The sequence below is a fragment of the Leucopleurus acutus genome (assembly GCF_964270905.1).
Source record: "Leucopleurus acutus genome assembly, chromosome: 2".
Lineage (NCBI taxonomy): Eukaryota > Metazoa > Chordata > Mammalia > Artiodactyla > Delphinidae > Leucopleurus > Leucopleurus acutus.
In genome coordinates this window covers 76640960-76661346 of record NC_139143.1, presented here as the reverse complement: position 1 = coordinate 76661346, position 20387 = coordinate 76640960, and the positions used below count along the sequence as shown (strand labels likewise).

Genomic DNA, 20387 nt, shown 5'->3' with positions numbered 1-20387 from the left:
ATTCCTGTGGCTCTTGGCAGGCCTCAGGTTCTCATCAACCATTGGCCAGAGCCGATAGTTCCATGCTGGACGCTGGCCGGAGGCCTTCCTTATCTTGGAGCCCTGCAGTTCACAGCATAATACCTGGCTCCTCGCATGAGCTCAAGGAGGGATGGGGGTGGAGAAAGAGAGCCCAAGATGGAAGCCACATCCCATCCCTTCTGCCACATTCTGCTCACTAGAAGCAAGTCACAAAATCTATCCCACACTCAAGAAGAGGTGATTACACTAGGGCATGAATACCAGGAGGTAGAGATCTTTAAGCGGCATCTTCAGAGCCAAGTTTAGAAGCTAAGTCTCCTGAGGCTGAAGCAAGTGATACCCGCTATGGGTTTGCAAATCCCATGAAGGTTATTAATAGACTCGGGACCTCTACCCCAGCCTGAGCATGTGGGAGGAGTCCGTGGTGCTGGGTATAAACAACCCTCCCTGGGACACACACACACACACACACACACACACACATACACACACACTCACTCACATGCAATTGCGGAAGCTGTGGTGTTTCCTCCTTCAGCATGTTATCTGAAGACAGATCATCATGGCGAGCCCAGGGAGACAAACAGGTGGCTGGGCTCTACAAACTCTCTCCAATAAGCCACCAGAGAGTCAGCCACACATATTCTCTCCCTTTCTATGGATCCCTCTCCTCTTCCTGCTCATGGGTAAGTCCACACTATGGCCACCGCCGCTTGCTACTGGTGTTCCTCTGAGGCTGGTCACATTTCTGCTGGGGATTCTAATTGATAAAAGCAGGAAACTCTTCTCCTTTTGGTAATTATTCTGCAAGTTCCACCTTACTCTGAGCTCTGTATGTGTGTGTGTGAGTATGCATAGTTACACACCATGAATAGGTGACATTCTAGCCCCGGTCACAAATAACTCTGGGCTCAGACTATTCCTCTCACCCTCACATCTTCCTGCTAAGAAATACTGGGTGATGAGTTTGTTCCCTATACACTGTGGGCAAAACACACAGAGAGATACAGGGAACTTGTCCTGAGGGTAAGCCACCTGTCAATTTCCTAGGGAGGGATAGAACTGCTGGAGCTTCTTTCTACATCCTGCCTTGCTTATCACATGTATGGAGGCTTCATTAGGGATCTGGAGATGGTCTGGTTGCCCTCGGCTAGGTGGCTTCTATGTGAATATCCTTTCTCCCCACCATCCTACCTCCCCCTCAAGGCCCAAGTCCTGCTAGTTTCTGAGAAACATTTCTCAAGAGCACTTTCGATTTCATCTTTGCTCACCCCTCTCCAGTGGGCAGAGCTAACCCAGTACCCCAGGGAGTATCTCAACCACCTGGGACTGTGACAGTTACTATCCGTCTGGAATCCTTCTTCCTCACCAGGGATTCAGGGAGGATAATGCAGGTAGCACTAAGGACCTGACAGCAGTGAGGATAGAGGTGGGGATGGGCAGTGAGGAAAACTCTAGAAAACTCTTAGATGCATGTATGGGGGTAGAGGGAGCCTAGACCTCAAGGCTGAATTTTAGTTTGACCTCCCTTCACTTTTTTTGGCTGTGTTGGGTCTTCGTTGCTATGTGCGGGCTTCTCATTGCTGTGGCTTCTCTTGCTGCAGAGCATGGGCTCTAGGGCGCATGGGTTTCAGTAGTTGTGGCACAAGGTCTTAGTGGCTCTGTGGCATGTGGGATCTTCCCAGACCAGGGATTGAACCCGTGTCCCCTGCATTGGCAGGTGGATTCTTAACCACTGCACCACCAGGGAAGCCCCCTCTCTTCACTTTCTTTTTTTTTTTTTTTTTTTTTTTTTGCGGTACGCCGGCCTCTCACTGCTGTGGCCTCTCCCGTCGCAGAGCCGCAGAGCACAGGCTCCAGACGCGCAGGCTCAGTGGCCATGGCTCACGGGCCCAGCTGCTCCGCGGCACGTGGGATCTTCCCGGACCGGGGCACGAACCCATGTCCCCTGCATCGGCAGGCGGACTCTCAACCACTGCACCACCAGGGAAGCCCCTTCACTTTCTATTTCATCTTTTCTCACCATAAAAACACAGGTGGCAGCAGGCTGTTTATATCCACACCCAGCTCTTGAGGTGCTTCTTGGTTATGTTGGATAAACCTGGAATTAGCCACATCCAACGACCTCCAAGCCTCAGGTGGTCAATGCAGGAAATTTCAAACAGTTCAGGGCAAAGAGACATCTCCCTCTGTCTGGTTCCACCAATTAGGGTTACCTCAAACCTCACTGTTTGGGTCTAGAAGGGAATTTCCTTGAGGCTTTTGTGTTTCCAAGGAGTTGTTTCAGGAACCTAGGAGGCAGTAGGGTGAAAAGTTTTGGCCCCTCGCCCCCAGCTTTAGTACCAGGAATATTGAAATTAAGTCCTTTCTCCATCATTTCTTAGGTGTGTGAGCCTCTATTTCTTAAGTGTATAATACAAATAATAAGACGTATTATGCAAGACTGTTTTATCGATAGAGATGGTATGTGTACAGTGCTTGGCACATAGTTGGTGGAAGCTATGTTTGTTATTATGATAATCACTGTTAAGTACATTATTCTCAGACACTATTCAAGGATGGGCAAGTCAAATTCAGTTATCACAATCTTTGAAGCCCCCTTTAATTATTTGTCAAATGATGTAGTTAAAAAATAAGATGGCTGGGCTTCCCTGGTGGCGCAGCGGTTGAGAGTCCGCCTGCCGATGCAGGGGACACGGGTTCGAGCCCCGGTCCGGGAAGATCCCACGTGTGGTGGAGCGGCTGGGCCCGTGAGCCATGGCCGCTGAGCCTGCGCATCCGGAGCCTGTGCTCCGCAACGGGAGAGGCCACAACAGGGAGAGGCCCGCGTACCGCAAAAATAAAAAATATAAGATGGCTGATACCTGGGGCTCCTGTCACTCTGCAGGGAGCTGTGTAGCATTCTGCTACAATATGATCAGGACCACATCCTGCTCCTCCCACTGACAGTATGAGAGGCTTTGTTTATCGTTGATGTGAGGAGCGATGATGTCAAAACATGTTCATATGAGCCCAGCCAAGACCCAGCACCTCTGGGCTTCCAGGATGGGGTGGTCAGTGCTCTTGGCCTCTATACCCTGGGGCATCACGTACATAGAATCTGGGCTCTGCAACTGACCAAACCTGTGATCTCAGGCAAGTGGCTTAAACTCTCTAAATTTCAGTTCCTTATCAGAAAAACAGGGCTACTTATCAGATAATTTTGAGGATTAAGTGAAGTGATTTCTACAAAGTGCCTAATACACACATAGCAATCATAAGCAGTGTCTTCTGGATGAGAAGAGCTCTCTTTTAGGCAACCTCAAACCAACATCACTTCAGCTAAGCTTCTGTCTTCTGCATCTTCCCCCAGAGTCCACCTGAACTGACACTTTCGTGTCCAGGGTTCCTAGTCCTGTGTCCTCCCTAGCTACCACGCCACAAGGTCCAAGCGCTCTGCTGATGGGGGTCTGGGCAGAGACCCCCTTGGCCTGCACCAATCTCTTCTCTGTGTCTACGGAACCGGTAACCTTTAGGCTTTCAGAACACACTTCAACCTTTTCCCATCCATCCAGGCTGTACTTTGGACACTCCTCTCTCTCTAACATTTTCTACATATTTTTCCACCCAGAATTCCTGGTGGAGTCTGGGTCCTGAACCCATCTGAGTTGGTCTAGGGTTTACAGAGCACTCTCTAGAGCCTCAGAAGCCCTGGAATCTGGGAATCCAGGTTGGGGTCACCCAGAGGATACTCACAGGACCTCTACAAGGAAATAAGCTGCCGTGGCCAAATGTCAGGCCTTGGGAGCGCTTAGTAACAATGGTTATCAGAGATCCGGGTCTTTCCTGAGATGAGGAAATCAGGTGTTGAATCAATGCTACCTACCTATTCCCAACCCCAAATCTTGTTCCCAAGCACAGACCAGATTTCCCTGGCCAAGCCAAAGTCAGGCTGAGATCCATGGGCAAAGAGGGAAAGGTAAGGTGATAATAGAGGCGAGAGATGCTCCTTTAATTCCCAATAGTTTATTATGAAAATTCTCAAACGTACAGAAAACTCGAAAGAATTTTGCAGTGAACACACAGATACCTCCCAGCTCAGTTCTATCACTGGTGTTTTACTTTACTTCCTTTATCACACACCTATTCATCTATCCACCCTTTTAGCCATCCATCAATCCATCTTGTTTTTTTAAAGATGCTCCATCTTTTTACTTCATTAGTTCTTTATGATTTACAGCAACCTGATTTTATTTCATCTCTACCACATTCCTGGAGGAAGATGGTACAGGTGTGAACATTTCTGTCTTACAGATGTGTAGACTGATTCTCAGAGAAATTTAGAAATTTGTTGAAAGCCACAATGCTAATTTCCCTGTAGGAATAGAAACCTATAAAGTCTGTTTTACTGATTATTGTAGCTACATTCCTGGGAGAGAATGTTTGGGAAGTGAATGAATGGATGAATGAGGTCCATTTGCTAAGCAATGGACCTAGAGGGAGGACAGCCAAAATATCATTTCATTTCTCAACATCTGGCATTTATTACCAATATGTGTTTATTGAATGAATGAATGCACACATGCATGAATAAATGAACAAACAAATGAACGCTGGCTTGAGGACTCCAGCTCCTCCTCCAAGTCCCTCTTTTGTCTCTGCAGGGCTAGGAGCCTCTGAAAAGGACACAACACCAACAGTGGTGAAAGGGATTCTAGGGGGTTCGGTGATTCTGTCCCTGAACATTTCAGTAGACGCAGAAATTGAGCACATCACCTGGAGTGGTCCCCAACAAGCTTTGGCTTTAGCAGATGCAAGCGGAAAGATTATCTTAATAGACAAAAGCTACCAGGGGCGAATAAACGTCACCCAGAACAACTCCTTGTCTATCAACAAGCTGACTCTGAAAGATGCAGGATCCTACAAAGCCCAGATAAACCAAAAGAATTCTAAAGTCACCACAAGTGAGAAATTCACCCTGTCTATCTATGGTGAGTTCCAGAGAGCGTCTGTGGGTTTTGACCTTTTATTTTTAAAAGCAGGGTTTTTCCCTCTCCAGGAATTAATCTCTCTAGGACAAAGAGAACTATCACATTGGTCCTTTTCCCCCAATTCCATAAATACAGATGTCAAGAGCGAAGAACAGCCAAAATGTGTTTAAGAGCTATTTGGATTCTGTTTTCTGTCATGTGGATTCTCTCTCTGTGTTAATACCCTTTATCCATCCATCTGTATTAGCTTGCTAGAGCTGCCATAACAAAAGATCAGATTGGGTGGTTTAAACAACAAAAATTTATTTTCTCACAATTCTAGAGGGTAGAAGTCCAAGGTCAGGGTGTCAGCAAGTTTGATTTCTTCTGAGACTCATGCCTTGGCTTGCAGATGGCCACCTTCTTGATGTGTCCTCACATGGTCGTCCCTCTATCTGTGTTGTCTGTGTCTTAGTCTCCTCTTTTTACAAGGACACCAGTCATACTGGATTAAGGCCCACATTGTAACCCCATTTTAACTTAATTATCTCTTTAAAATCTCTATCTCCAGATACAGTCACATTCTGAGGTAATAGGGATTATGAATTCAACATATGAATTTTGATTCAGCCCATAACACTCTGCCCTCTGGTCCCCCAGAACTCATGTCTTTCTCACAAAATACATTCACTCCATCTCGACAGCTCCCAAAGTCTTAACCCATTCCAACATCAAGTCCAAAATCTTATCTAGATATCATCTAAATCATGTATAAGTGAGACTTGAGGTATAAGTCATCCTAGGCAAAATTCCTCTCCAGTTGTGAACCTTTGAAACCAGACAAGTTACCTGCTTTCATGATGGGACAGGCACAACATAGACATTTGCATTCCAAAAGGGAGAAATCTGAAAGAAGAAATGGGTCACAGGTCCCAAACAAGTCTAAAACCTATTAGGGCAAATTCTATTAGATTTTTTTTTAATTTTTATTGGGGTAGTTATCTATTTTATATATAGTAGTGTGTATATGTCAATCCAATTTATCCCCCCCTTACCACCTGGTAACCATAAGTTTATTTTCTACATCTGTGACTCTATTTCTATTTTGTAGATAAGTTCATTTGTACCCTTTTTTTAGATTCCACATATGAGTGATGTCATATGATATTTGTCTTTCTCTGTCTGACTTACTTCACTCAGTATGACAATCTCTGGGTCCATCCATGTTGCTATAAATGGCATTATTTCATTCTTTTTTATGGCAGAGTAATATTCCATTGTATATATATGTACCACATCTTTTTTTTTTTGATGATGTATTTTCTTTTTTTTCAATAAATTTTATTTATTTATATATTTATTTTTGGCTGCATTGGGCTTTTTGTTGCTGCATGTCAGCTTTCTCTAGTTGCAGCGAGCAGGGGCCACTCTTCATTGTGGCGCGTGGGCTTCTCATTGCGGTGGCTTCTCTTGTTGTGGAGCATGGGCTCTAGGCGCGCGGGCTGAGTAGTTGTGGTGCACGGGCTTAGTTGCTCCACGGCATGTGGGATCTTCCCGGACCAGGGCTCAAACCCGTATCCCCTGCATTGGCAGGCGGATTCTTAACAATTGCGCCACTAGGGAAGTCTCCACATCTTCTTAGATCTGAGAATAACCCCCTTTGGCTCTATGATTTATCCTCCTGGTCCACTGGGGTGGCAACCACACCTCCTTGGCCCTGGGCCCTGGCCAGCAGCCCTGACCCCTGGAACCAAGGAGGAAACCACGCCACCAACGGCCCCTGGGCCTATGACCTTTAGGCCTGTGGTGCCAGTGGCAGACCTGTCGACCCCTGAACTGCCCTTGGGGTCATTCTTCCCTTTTCTTGAAGGATAAAGCATGGTCTCAGCTGGACATCTCTATTGGCTTATCCTGTAAAATCCCCGAAATCTGACAGCCTTCCTTCATTTTGTCCCTTCAGTCCAAGGTGGCAGAATTTCTACTGAAATGGTTGACTGGATCCTTGAATTACACCATTGTCTATCCATACTCTCAGTGTTTTCCCCAGACACAAATTCTCATTTTTTGCTCTATAGATAGGCTGAGAATTTTCCAAATCTTTAAATTCTGGTTTCTTCTTGCTTAACAATTCCTTCCTCGATTTATCTTTCTTCTCTCACATTTTACTACAAGCAAAAGGAGAAAACAGGCAGTGCCCTCAATGCTTTGCTTGGAGATCTCCTTAACTAAATACCCAGTTCATCACTTAAATGTTCTGCTTTCTACAATACACTAGAACATAATTTGTCTAAGTTCTTTGTCACTTTGTAAGTATCATCTTTCCTCCAATAACAGGCTCTTCATGTTCAACTATTACCTTACCAGCCACACGTTTAATGTTTATATTTCTATCAATGTTATATTGACAATAATATGTCTATCTCTGAGATAATAGACATTTTCTTTACAGATCTCTTCTTTTCTTTCTGAGCTCTTACCAGAATCACATTTAACATCCATATTTCTATGAACTGTCTCTCGAAGACAATCTAGGCTTTTTCTAATATGCACCTTAAAACTCTTCCAGCCTCTATCAGTTAACCAGTTCCAAAGACACTTCAATATTTTTGGGTATTCATTATAGCAGCACCCCAGTTCTGGTGCCAAAATCTGTGTTGGTTTGCTAGGGTTGCGATTACAAAATAGCACAGACTGAGTAACTTAAACCACAGAGATTTATTTTCTCACAAATCTGGGGCTGGTCATGAGGCCTTCTTCTGAGGCCTCTTTCCCTGGCTTGCATACGGCCACCTTCTTTCCCTATGTCCTCATATGGCTGTCTCTCTGTCTGTGTTGTCTCTGTCCTAATCTTGTCGTCTTATAAGGACACCAGACATGTTGGATTAGGGACCATCCTAATGACCCTATTTTAAAATAATTACCTCCGTTTCCAAATACAGTCTTATATCCAAATACAATCACACTCTGAGGTACTTGGGGTTAGAATTTCAGCATACGAACTTTGTGGGGACAGAATTTAGCCTATAACACCATGTTTCTATTGGATTGTTTGATCTTTCTGATTGATTTTTTAGGGTGCTCTGGATATATTAAAGAAATGGAATTCTATGCAGTTAACAGAAATAGAATGAATCAACTTAATATGTACTAACATACAACAATTTCCCAGATATATCATTAAAATTTTTAAAAGCTTAAGGACAATATGTACAGCATGCTATTATATATATATGTCTACAACTAGAATATCTCTGGAAAGATCAATAAGAATCTCATAACAGTAATTGCCTCCAAGAACAATAATTCCTGGGGAGAGGAACTAGGTGGCTGGGGCAAGAAAGCTTGTTTCTTTGTGTGTGCATATGTACCTTTTTGTATCTTTGCAATTTCAATTTTATGTATGTATTGCCTATTCAAAAAAGAAAATGAACTTACACACACACACACACACACACACACACACACACACACACACACACACACACAGGCTGTGAACAGAGGAGATGGAACAAAAGGAAAGGAGAGGACCAGGAAGAAAGTCTGGAAGCACAGTGGGTCCCAAATCTAGACCAAAAGACGAGGGCAACTCAAATTATAGAGGCAGAGCTTCCAAATCCCCCGTGTTTGAGCCTGGCTCATTCATCCATTTATTTACCAAACATTCATGAGTGTCTTTCATGGACCAGGCAGATGTTAGATGTTCAGACACAGACACTGGCTCTGTCCTCAAGGAATTCACTAACTGGTGGGGGAGAGAGAGAATAATCAAACTATTGTCATGTTGAGTCTTGGTGATAACAGCTGTAGAGGATACTACGGAAGCACTGAGGAAAGGCAATCAACCTAGCTTGCATGGGATACAAAGAGGAAAAAAAAAGACTTGCCACTGGAACAGATAATGCTGGCCTCTTCCTTTGGCCCCCAGCTCTTCTACCAACACCATATTTTTCCCTTAGCCCTTTCCTGCTGGGGAAGCAGTCTGAATAGTCTTCCTATTGCCCTTGTTCCTGCAGAACAGCTGCAGGAGCCCCGAGTCACCATGAAGTCTGTGAACATGTCTGAGAACGCCTCCTGTAACATCACCCTTGTATGCTCCGTGAAGGGGGCAGGGGAAGATGTTCAGTACTACTGGACTTCGAGGGATCCCCATGCTTCTGAATCCTGGGGGGGGCCTAGTCTCACCATCTCTTGGTTGCCCTGTGACCCAAACCTGCCATACATCTGCAGAGCCAAGAACCCCGTCAGCCAGAGCAGCTCCCGCCCTGTCCATGCCTGGCAGTTCTGTACAGGTAACTGGCTCCACTGAGGCCCTCCAGGGGATTCCAGAAACAGTCTAAGCAGCTACAGAGTCTAAATCCCAGGATTCTGGCAGGACACAGATGAGGTAGGGAGGTAAGAGAACAGGCCCGAAAATCCCTTTTTCTCTACCCTCAGGAGCCTGAGAGAGACTGGTAGGGGACTTGGGAACTCCCAGGGCACTCTGAAACTCCAAGGGTCTATAACACAAGAGAGGGAAAGAGAGTATGGATGCAGAAATCCAGATTGCTCTTTGCTTGGGTAGGGGTGTCTCCTAGGGTGTCCTTAGAAGGGCAGAGAGGGCAGGAGAGGACTGGGTATGCAATAGGCAGAGCCAGGTGCATACCTGTGCATGATAAGTGGTCATGGGAAAGCAGCAGGGATGCCTCATCAGAGAAAGGGGGAAGGAGGCCTGGGCAGGAGGGTGTATCAGGCTATGGTCCCCTTCAGGCAGGCTGAGGGTCAAGGGATCGAGACCAGTGGCTGAAACTGCAATGTCTCACCTCTGGCTACAGATCTAGGAGCTTCCAGAGGAAGACCAATGGGGGAGACAGTGGCGGGGATCCTGGGGGAGTCCATCACCCTGTCCCTGGCGCTCCCGGACAGTCAGCACATAGACAACGTTGTATGGATGTTTAACACCTCTATTATCAGCAAAGAGCGGGGAGAAGAAGCAATAGCCAATCAACTCATTAAGTTCAAGGACCCACATCAGAGCACGGTGTGGGTCTCCAGCCAGGACTACTCCCTAAAGATTGGCCAGTTGAAGATGGAGGACGCCGGCCCCTACCACGCCTATGTGTGCTCAAACGCCAGAGTTGCCAGCACAAAACATATCAACCTGAGCATCTACCGTGAGTTTCTGAGTAGAGCGCCCATCATTCGATTCATTCCCTGAAAGCTTTCTCCTCTTTGCTGCCTAGCCCACCTCCCTCCTCCTACAAAATGCCTCAGACCCACAGGACAGCTACTGAGTTCACACCAGTACGTTCACAGGAGGACAATACAATCAGCAGCTGAGCAAATTCCCCTAGCCCAGGCCCCCTTCTTCTAGGCTTCCAGTTAAGCCTCAATCAACCAACTTCTGGTACTTGCCCTGTCCTCCTGCATTGATTATTGGGTGGGACAAGGAACTCTCCAACCTGTATTTTTATAGAACATTATCATTTTGCATAAAGGCAGAGCTGGCTGGGTAAAATCATAGAAGACTGAGGAGAAAGCCTTTATTGTCCTGTGACCTCCAAGAGCTTGGAAGGCTACTTGGCTTCCTTGAGTGTGAGGGAAAGAACTCAGAGTCTTCCTCCTCGGCCCTGTGCTTCACAGGAGCTTAGCAGGACGGTTTGTATAATTTAAATTTGCCAGCTCCTTCACCTCTACCATTCAGACATGGTCAACCTATCCCCTGCCTGGGCATGTTGGTGTCTCAGTACAAGAGAAAAGAGTCACTGTCCATGGTCCTATTAAAATATGCAAGTCAGCTAGTTCACTTCTATTGCCTACTGTGACTCAGGTATCAAAGAACCAGTAAGATGATCAAGCAAAAAGAATAAGAAATTGGGAACAAAGAGTGCCAGTCTTACGCTGCTTTTAAAATTGTTAACATTTATTAAGTGCTTACTCTGTGACAGTGCTGTGCTCACCTCTCCATATTCCTTATCTCACGTAAGGAAACAAATTAGATGATGGGACCTCAAAATGTAAGCCTTGAAGGGCCTCAGTGCACTTGGAAGTGTTGTGCTTATTTGTGTTGATTGGTTTGCTTGTTCTTCACAGTATACTGTATAGAATGATGGGGTATCTTTTTTCACTTTTCATTAACCCCTCTATTTCCAAGGACCAAAGATGAGTAAAGTGATGAGTCTGAGATTTTAGATCTATCAAAGAAAAGTCCAGGTGCACTCCTGGAGGCACCTTCCCAGCCCTAAGGCAGTGTCAACCCACAACTTCATGAATATATTTTGAATGGTAACTGCCCAGGGTGCAGGCCTGACTCCACATCTGGTTTGCCTTTCTCCTCACATAGGGAGGCTGAGGAAGCCAAAAGTCACCAGGAGCCTCGGGCTCACAGAGGACGGCGTCTGCAGGATCAGCCTGACATGCTCAGTGGAGGACAGTGGACACAATGTGACATACAGATGGAGCCCCCTACAGAAAGGAGCTGTTGTGTCCCAAGGGGGAGCTCACCTCAGCGTCTCCTGGAGAAGTGGAGAAAAACACCCCAGCTTCACATGCAGAGCCAGCAATCCTGTCAGCAACAGCTCCCAGCAGTTTCTTTCTAGGGACCTCTGTCCAGGTTGCTCTCCTGTTCAGCCAGACCTCAGAGCCTTAAGTCCGTGGACCCAAGAGTTTTCATTCTGAGTGGTTCTTTATAAAGTGCAGTGAGGGAGTGTGAGTGAGAGTCTTTAGAGCAGCACATTCCAATAGAAATATAATGAAATTATAATAGGTAATTTAAATTTTTAATAGTCATATTAGAAAAAGCAAAAAGAAACAGGTAAAATTAATTTTAATCATATATTTTATTTAACTCAATATATCTAAACGATCATCAATTCAACATGTAGTCAATACAAAGAATTATTCACGACATAATTTGCATTTCAGTTTGTACTAAGTCATTGAAATCCAGTATGTACTTTACACTTACAGCACATCTTAATTCAGATGCTAAATTCTCATGGGCAGTAGTTGATCTGTATTCAGATTTCATAAAATTTGCACTTGAAAAAATATATTTATATCCGAGTTGTTCCAAATATACTTATCAGTTTTTCAATAGGGAATAGAGTAGCTGATTTTTAATTTAAATTTTAATTAATTAAAATTAAATAGACAATTTAATTCCTCAGTCATACTAACCAAGGTCACACAGCAGAAGCGGGATTGAGGCTCTGAATTCTGTGCTCTGCTCTTCCCTAGAGAGAAGTAGAAAAAAAGGAAAGTCTACCCAGGATGTGAAAATGCTGGGTCAGGCTGTGTCTGGCAAGTGGTTTCAGAGCCCCGATCAATAGTAATCTGGATTCACTTTCTAGAACTGTCCTTATGCCATTTATAGAGAGGGGCAGTGTAGTGTGATGGATAAGGGTGTTTTAGGATCTGACAGCCTGCCTTCAAATCCCAGCTCAGGTACCTAAAACTCTGTGACACTGGGCAAGCAATAAACCTCTCTACCCAGGGACAGTGTCTGCCTTACTGCTATAATTTCTTGCCTGGAATATGACTGCTCAATAAATAGCTGTAGAATGAATGAATGAATGAAAAGGAATATTTCCTGCAATAGTATGGGATGTTAAGAGGCAGGTAGGATGGCCTTTATGTTTTGTCCTTTGCTTGCCCCAACTCCCTTGTTGTTATTTATATTGATATCACTCAGTTCCTCTTCACAGGACCTGAGAGAAGGACAGCACTTTGGTCTGGGCTCTCCCTGATGGTTCTTTTCACCCTTCTGTGCTTTGGGATCTCTGGCTGGTGCTTTTGGAAGAAAAAAGGACGATGTGAGTTTCTGAGATCAATGATATCTGCCAGTACGAGGCCATTTCCCTAGGACCTCTGGAGACTTCTTTGTCCTCTCATAATTCCCTCCTACCCCTTCTCTCCCAAGACCTCATTTCTTCTCAGAATGATAGGGGAGGAGTGTCAGCTGGGACTCTTTAGTTGCAAATAATTAAAACCCAACTCAAACTAGCTTAGACAAGAAAGGGTGGGGAGAGGTGCAAGGGGACTGGTTTATTATTTGGAGACTCACATAATCAGTCTATGGTCAAGGAAGAGAAGAGCTGGCCTAGAGACAAATGTCACCAGAGACTCAAAATCCACCAGAGCTCTCCATCTCTCATCCCTATTTTTCCCTATAAGCCAGCTTAACTCTCTTAATACAGCCAGCTGAAGGGAAGGGGTGGGGGGGGGGGGGAATGTACCAAAACACAGCAACTGGTAGCTCCAGTCTCACACATACTAGTAGTTCTGACACCAGGAAGGGGAAAAAGATGTTCCAACTCGAATTTGAAGAACCTCAGAAATCTCTCTGATTGTCTCAGCTTTAGGTCATGTGACTATTGCTTGGACTAATCACTGTGGGCAATGGAATGAGTGTTTGTGATTGGTAGCTCCTTCTAGAATGTCAGTATTGAAGTGGGAATGGAGTAGTTCCCAGAAAGAACAGATTGGTTAGAATATATAGGGTCCCTGGAAGAATTACTGTGAGCCAGCAAACCAACCTGATGAGTGGCTACCACAGAGGGGTTAGAGCTCTCCCTTCCAGAGAGATGGCAGGAAACTCCAGAGAATTCTCCTCAGCTGAAGATGACCCTAGACTCTGGCCAACATTTCCCATGGGCTTGTGCTCACATCAGGGTTCACTCTCCTCCCTAAAGCCTTTTCCCTATGTCCTCAGAAATCTCTCTCTCTCTCCTTTGACTCTCACAGAATCAGACTCTCTCCCCTCACAGCCCTAATGATAATCCTTCTCTAACTTGATTTCTCAGGTTCAGCCCCAGCCTTCAGATCCAGTCAAGTTGAGGCTCCAGCTGACACACCAGGTAATATATCACCAGTGACACAGGCTATGGGGTTCCCAGGCCAGATGGAAGCTCCAGAGTGTGGCTACTCAATGTGTGACCAGCAACGTGGGTACACCCAAGGGCTTGTTAGAAACGCAACTCTCGGGCACCACCCCAGAATACTGAACACGAATCTGCATTTTAACAAGATCTGTAGGTGAATCGTATGCCTGTTAAAGTCTGAGAAGCGGCATGCTAAAGGAAGGTGGTTTGGAGAACAAAAGCCACAACCAGACTGAACTCCTGAAAGATGGTAACCAGAGCTAGGAGAACTAGTCCTTCCTCCGGGGTCTCTAGGATTCCTCAGGTATTGACTGCCATCACTGGAATGTGTCCCGTGATGAGGATGAATTTACTGTCTCCACTCCAAGAATGGAGAAACAAAGACCAGATGAAACAGTATATCTGTGACTGAAGCAAAATTAAAAGTTAGTTGAAATTAAAACTCATAAGACTGTTTAGATACCTATTATCCATAAGTATTACTGAGGCAGTGGTTTTCCAATTTTCGAAAAAGCTAAGGAATGCTTTCTTCAAACAAAATATTATGCAACACCCCCAAATCACAATGCACGTAAAAGTGGAGCTGTTCTGATGAGTGTTGGGGTGGAGAGCTGAGATGCCTGTTCCTTATTCTCCCAGTCCCAAATCTCAGTGTCCTAAATTACCACCTTGAACTCTGAAGCTCTGGAGTTCTAAGGAATCTCCAAACTCTGGCCACTCAGTCAAACCCTGCTTTAAAAACCCCTATGTCACCTCTCATGGAGGGGATGCCCCAAAGAGATGGAATAGGAGGAGGGAATGTGTGGGGGAGCCAGGGGCTCAGAAATCCAACATTGCAGCCTTTTCTGATGGGAAAGTGTAACCAAGAAAAAGGGGGCATGAAATGGAAATGAGGTTAGACTTTGGAGATTCCCACCAGCTTCCTCCTTAGAGCTGGAAGAACAGACGCTGGTCTCCCCTAGCCTGAACCCTCCTTCCTTGGCACCCTGGGCACAGGAGGAGGAATAAAAAAGTTTTGGGGATACCACTGTCATCCCTGTCCCTCCTCCCTCCCCCAGCACCTCTCCTCAGTGCCCAAGGTCTGCTTCTTTTATTTCTCCACTATCTCTCCAGAGTTTCCTCTTTGGAGACTGTGCCACTGCCTGAGTTCATGCTGTCATCAGTTTTTTGTTTTATGAAACAGGTTCTTTTTTTAATTGAAAAGTCACATATTAACATGGTATAAATTAAAAATAATCTCCTTCTAAATCCCAATCTCCAGACCTCTATACAGAAACCCCTGAAGAGACCTCCATTGTTAAGATATATGTATGTCTAAATCCTTTCAGAGCATTTTAACGCGTTTACAAGCCATATATTCTTCCTTTGATTACACATATGGGAGCCATCTATAACATTTTTCTGAACCTGCTTTTTTAACTTAACAGTAGATCCTAGCAATATTAGCGTACGTAGATTAAGACTGACTCCCATTTATTCCATTCTACAGATGTACCTTAATTTATTTAACAAGTCCTTATTAACAGACATTCCCATTCCTTGTAACTTCTTCCCTGAAATATTGTTAATAGTTTCCTAACTGGCCATTCCCGCTCCAGAACTCTTCCTTTCTATCCCTTCTGCTCCCCCTTTGAAAAGCTTAATTCTGACTGCTCTAAAACCATCAATGGCTCCTCATGGCTTTGTCTGTTACTCAAAAGGCAAGATAATCTAGTGGTCATGTGTATGAGTCCTGAGGTCAGATAATCCTGTGTTTCTATCCTAGCTCTCCTCCTTTTTAGTGATCTCGGGCAATTCAGTCTCTAAGCCTTAGTTTCCTTACTTTGCAAAATGAAGGCACCAACCTCTCAGTTGCTGTGAGGACTGCGTGGGGCAGCACCCACAGTATGCACTCAATAGGTGATGACTATGATTATTGCTCAGTATTGGGCCAGGACACCTTTTGTCTACTTTTTTCCTACACAAAGTGCATAGGGGGCAGTATTGAGTAGCAGTTAAGAACACCAGGGACCAGATTACCTGCATTCAGATCCTGGCCCTCCCACTTACTTGGGCAAATATTCAACATTTATGTGCTCCAGTTTCCTCATCTGTGAAACATAAATAAGAATAGTTATTGTCTAGGCTTCATGGGGTTTTATGCAGGTTAAATGAATTTATTCATGAAAAACATTTAGAACAGTGACTGACACATAGTGGGCACTTAATAAATGTGAGCCATTATTATTCTACACTTAGATCGAATGGGTTGCTTGATATGTCCCGAAGGCAGTAGACATCCACCCAGGTGTTCGTAGCAGGCACCCATTCTGATTGTCTTATGCCCAAACCATTGTGGTTGTTAAATATTTTAAGTATCATCCTTTCCCAAAAGAGAGGGTGCCTCAGGTTTCATGCCTGCCTTTAATCATGCTGTTCTTTCCACCAAGAACACACTGTCATTCAACAAAGTCCTGCCCCAATGTCAAGGCCTACCTTAATTCTGCCACTTCACAAGTTCTTCTCTGCTTCCTAACCAGAGACCATCTCCTCTCACTTCTGCACTTTCCTCATACTTTTCCTATGACACAGTTGGCCTTACGTTAGTTGATTTATGTATAGATCTGACCCCCAGGTAGACAGTGTACTCCTTCAAGACCGGGTCTAACTCACGTTTGTGTTTCCCCAGAGTACCTGTCATGGCAGTTAGAATGGTTTATTCAACGGGGCCAGTCCTGCTCACTGAGAGCTCCTAAGTCCATCACATATCACACTCGATGAATGTTTATCAAATGAATGAATAAGTGAATGCTTGAAAGGAAGAAGGAAGGGGTAATGGAATGGAGTCCTGTGAGGGAAGACAGGAAAACACCTTCTCCTCCAGTTCTCTAGGCCTCGTCTGGGGTTAGGAGTCAGAGCAGCTTGGATCCTTGCACAAAGCAAGAGAGAGAAGGGGGCTGGTACATACTTTACCAACCCTGCAGAATGTGTTCCAGAGCCCACTGCTGACCACACAGTATGCTCCATGCTCTCCCAAGGGTATGTGAAGGTGGACACTTTCCCTAAGACCGCCAGGCACGTCTCCGACAGCAGCTCTGACAGCAATGGGACAACTGAGGAGGATGAGGAGAGGACAGAGATGCACCAGCCCGTCAATGGAAGAGACCAGGTGTGTGATTTGGTCACTCAGGAGGACGCTGGACATGACTCGGACTCTGAGGGGCAAGCAGAGTATTATCTCGTCACTCCAGATGACATGACACCGGCGCTTACGATTGAAGGGGAAACTGTGTATACACAGGTGTTCCTTGACTTTCAGGTGAGCTCTTTTGATCAGTACACCTTCCCTCCCCCTCCCCATTCTAGGACCATCCAGTAACCTGAAAGACTAATCTCTCCAAACTGGGGGACAGGACCAGCGGTGCAAGGGCAGAGAATTGTGATTCTATCCATGTTTACCAACCTTGGGGTCCCTTGATATAAAGGAACTTCACTCCCATTCTTGGGCCGTAAATAAGGGAGGTGCTGGGAAACCAGAGGCACTGTTTCCACTGCACTAAGGCAGTTCCCACCCTCTATGTGTAATCAGAACCTGGTGGGGTGCGAGTTGAGGGCGAATCTCTGGAAAGCTCTCCCTCGTCTGGTGATTATGGATATCCTGGTGCTGGTCTGTTACAGGGACAGACCCCAGTTCCTCAGAAGAAAGAGAAGTCAGCCACAATCTACTGCTCTATACAGAAACCTCAGAAGGTAAGAACAATTTTCTCTGTATCCTAAGGCCCATAAAGTGAGGAAATATTGCCCAGACCATTTTAAATGAAAGCAGAGGAGCTCAAGTTCCACTCACTGTGTGCCCCCCGACACACTCCATGGTGCATAGAGATACTGAAACAAATATTCCTGATTTACATCTGTGTGGCCAAAAGCTGAACATTTCTAATTAATTTAATGATATCTTATATTGATTAATCTTAACACTACCAGAACAACAGTCTGTAAACCCAAACACTGTATGGTCCATGTATGTTTCTAAATCTATCTCTAATTCATCAAAATGGCAACTTCCCAAAACAATTGGAAATTAGCCAACAGTCTAATGCCAAGATTTTTTGGAATATGTGCTATTAACTACAGCACATTGGTTTCATTAGAGTGTTGAGACATCCCTTAAGCATAGAATTTCCCATTAATAATAAGTTTATATAAAGTTTTACAGTCAAAACATTAGCAAACATATTCTCATCTGATCCTTAAAACAACTCTACAAGTGTGCTGTCATCCCAACTTTATAGCCAGAGAAGTTGAGATTCAGGAAATTAAATTTGCCTAAGTTCACACAGATAGTGGCTGGAATTTCAATATTAAAAACCACAAGGAGTTTTGTGTTTTTTTGTTTTTTTTTGTTTTTTGCGGTACGCGGGCCTCTCACTGTTGTGGTCTCTCCCGTTGCGGAGCACAGGCTCCGGACGCGCAGGCTCAGTGGCCATGGCTCACGGGCCCAGCCGCTCCGCGGCATGTGGGATCTTCCCAGACCGGGGCACGAACCCGTGTCCCCTGCATCGGCAGGCGGACTCTCAACCACTGCGCCACCAGGGAAGCCCAGGAGTTTTTAAATAACCCTGAAAAGTCTTCAACAATTAACCTTGATCTGAATCTGGCTGTCCACTCCACTTTCACTTTCCTGGAAATATTGGGTCCATTCATACTTTTGCTTTCAAGTCTCCCCCAGAATTTCCTCCCTGTATTATGTGCGAACAAGATTTTTTTTTTAACTCTCAAAGTTTTTCAATTATGCTACTTCTCTGTGATTGATGAATCAATCAGTAGATATGTATTGAATACCTTTTGTTTGCCCAGAACTGGGCTGAGGGCCATGGGGATTCAAATATGTGTAAGGCGCCACTTTTGACTTTGAAGACTTGTTGTCTATCTTTGATGTAGGAGAGTTGGATTGATTTAGTCACCTGAAAGATGAGAGGAAATACTCTACGTGACTACTTATTATGTGTGCAGTTCCCAAGGGTTTTTCGGACATTGGAAATGGAAGACAGCACTGCATGGAGGTAGCCAGGAAAGACTTCATGAAAAAAATAATTTGGATGAGGTCTTAAAAGATGGATAGAATTTGTTCAGTAAACGCTTGTGCAAAAACACAGTTTGGTTCAACCATCTCTGCCTCCTGTCCTGATTTCTAGAGCATGGCCTAATGCCTAGCCAGCTAGGAACTTTATCTTTGTCCTCAAGGCCAAATCTGGACTGTTCACTACGTTCACTGAAGCTCCTTGGGCCTGGCCCTTTGCGTTGGGGTCAATACTGGTCAATCTTAAAGTCATGGACAGCAGTCCCTGCTCTGAGTTTCAGAATGGTCATGTGACCCCCCCCACCTTGTCTGGTCCGTCCTGCATGACTCCCACACCACTCCAGGAACTCAAGACCCCTAAAACCACCTTCACCCACAATATAAGTGGAAATCAGTGCATTTCCGCAGCCAAACTCTAGAAAGAATTTATTCCTTGCCCTCAGAATTTTCAGGACCAGGAATTCTGGTTCTGGGTCTCCTAAGGTCATTATTTCCCACTTGATCAGGAAATTCTCAAACCTACTTTAGTTATTTTCGGACACTTGTCTCTGCATGATATCTCAAAGAAGGTTTGTGCTATTTCCAAGCTATTGATGATACTTAACCTCGTTTCTGCATCAGCTCAAGTCTCATCTTCTCTTTAGAGCTTTTCCTGAACACTGTCAGACAAGGGAGCCTCAGAACCCTTGGAATATGAAGGTCTAATGGTTTGGACTATTACTTTGGAACTTAGCCTCTATCACCTGAATTATCTTTATATAAATGTCTGCATTGTTTCTCTCGCTAGGGTAGAGACTGGGATCATTAGACTGTAGCTTCCTGAGAGCAAGGCCTTTTATTGTCATTTTGGAACACCCTCAATTTGCTGCACTAAACTGTCTCATATCTCCCTTCCAAAGAGCCTAGCGCATGGCCCTCACCATTAGGAGATTCTCTGTAAATGCTTGTCATCTGCTTGGATAATTGCTTTATTAAGCATATTATTGTGTCTCTTTTGGCTCACAGGTGGTACCAGCACCGCAACAGAATGATCTGGAGTCTCCTGAAATATCTACCTATGAAAATGTCCCCTGAAATGCAGCTGCCTCCCTGCATGAGGTTGGAGCACTGGACCTAACAGGGTCTGGGGCTCCCGCAGGCAGAAGCACTTCAGAATTTCCTTCAGGGTCCCAGCGATGCCTGGATTTGTGGCTCCCCCTTCCTCTCACCCCCATGACTTCCCAAACCCATTAGCAGATCAGACAACTTCTGGGCTCCATTTGTCTCCTTGCATGCTCATACTGTTTCTGCCTCTCAGCTCAGATGCACACCTCAGAACTCTGCCAAGGCTTGTCATGTTGTTGAAGGGGACCTGGACCTTCACATGTTCCTCTAAAGAGCTGCTAAGATAAATCCAACAGATATTCTCACTTACAGACACAAAGATCTAGGTGAAATCATGACCACAGTAGTATTTTTTTAAATAAAAGGCTACAAATAACCTAAGTGTCCATTTAGTAG

General features: G+C 44.9%; 1 protein-coding gene across 2 annotated transcripts; it reads left to right on the top strand.

The window, feature by feature from the left end:
* Positions 1 to 610: 610 nt before the first annotated feature.
* Positions 611 to 20311, top strand: LY9 (lymphocyte antigen 9). 2 transcript variants are annotated; one of them, XM_082833845.1, is made up of 10 exons: positions 611 to 707; positions 4665 to 4991; positions 8984 to 9259; positions 9782 to 10120; positions 11290 to 11559; positions 12653 to 12760; positions 13751 to 13804; positions 16846 to 17126; positions 17486 to 17557; positions 19893 to 20311. In XM_082833845.1, exons 1-10 carry the CDS (start codon positions 704 to 706, stop codon positions 19959 to 19961), a joined length of 1800 nt encoding a protein of 599 aa, XP_082689971.1. In that variant the 5' UTR covers positions 611 to 703; the 3' UTR covers positions 19962 to 20311. The 2 variants fall into 2 exon arrangements, with proteins under 2 accessions (XP_082689971.1, XP_082689970.1); XM_082833844.1 differs by having other exon boundaries at positions 16804 to 17126.
* The last annotated feature ends 76 nt before the right edge of the window (positions 20312 to 20387 follow it).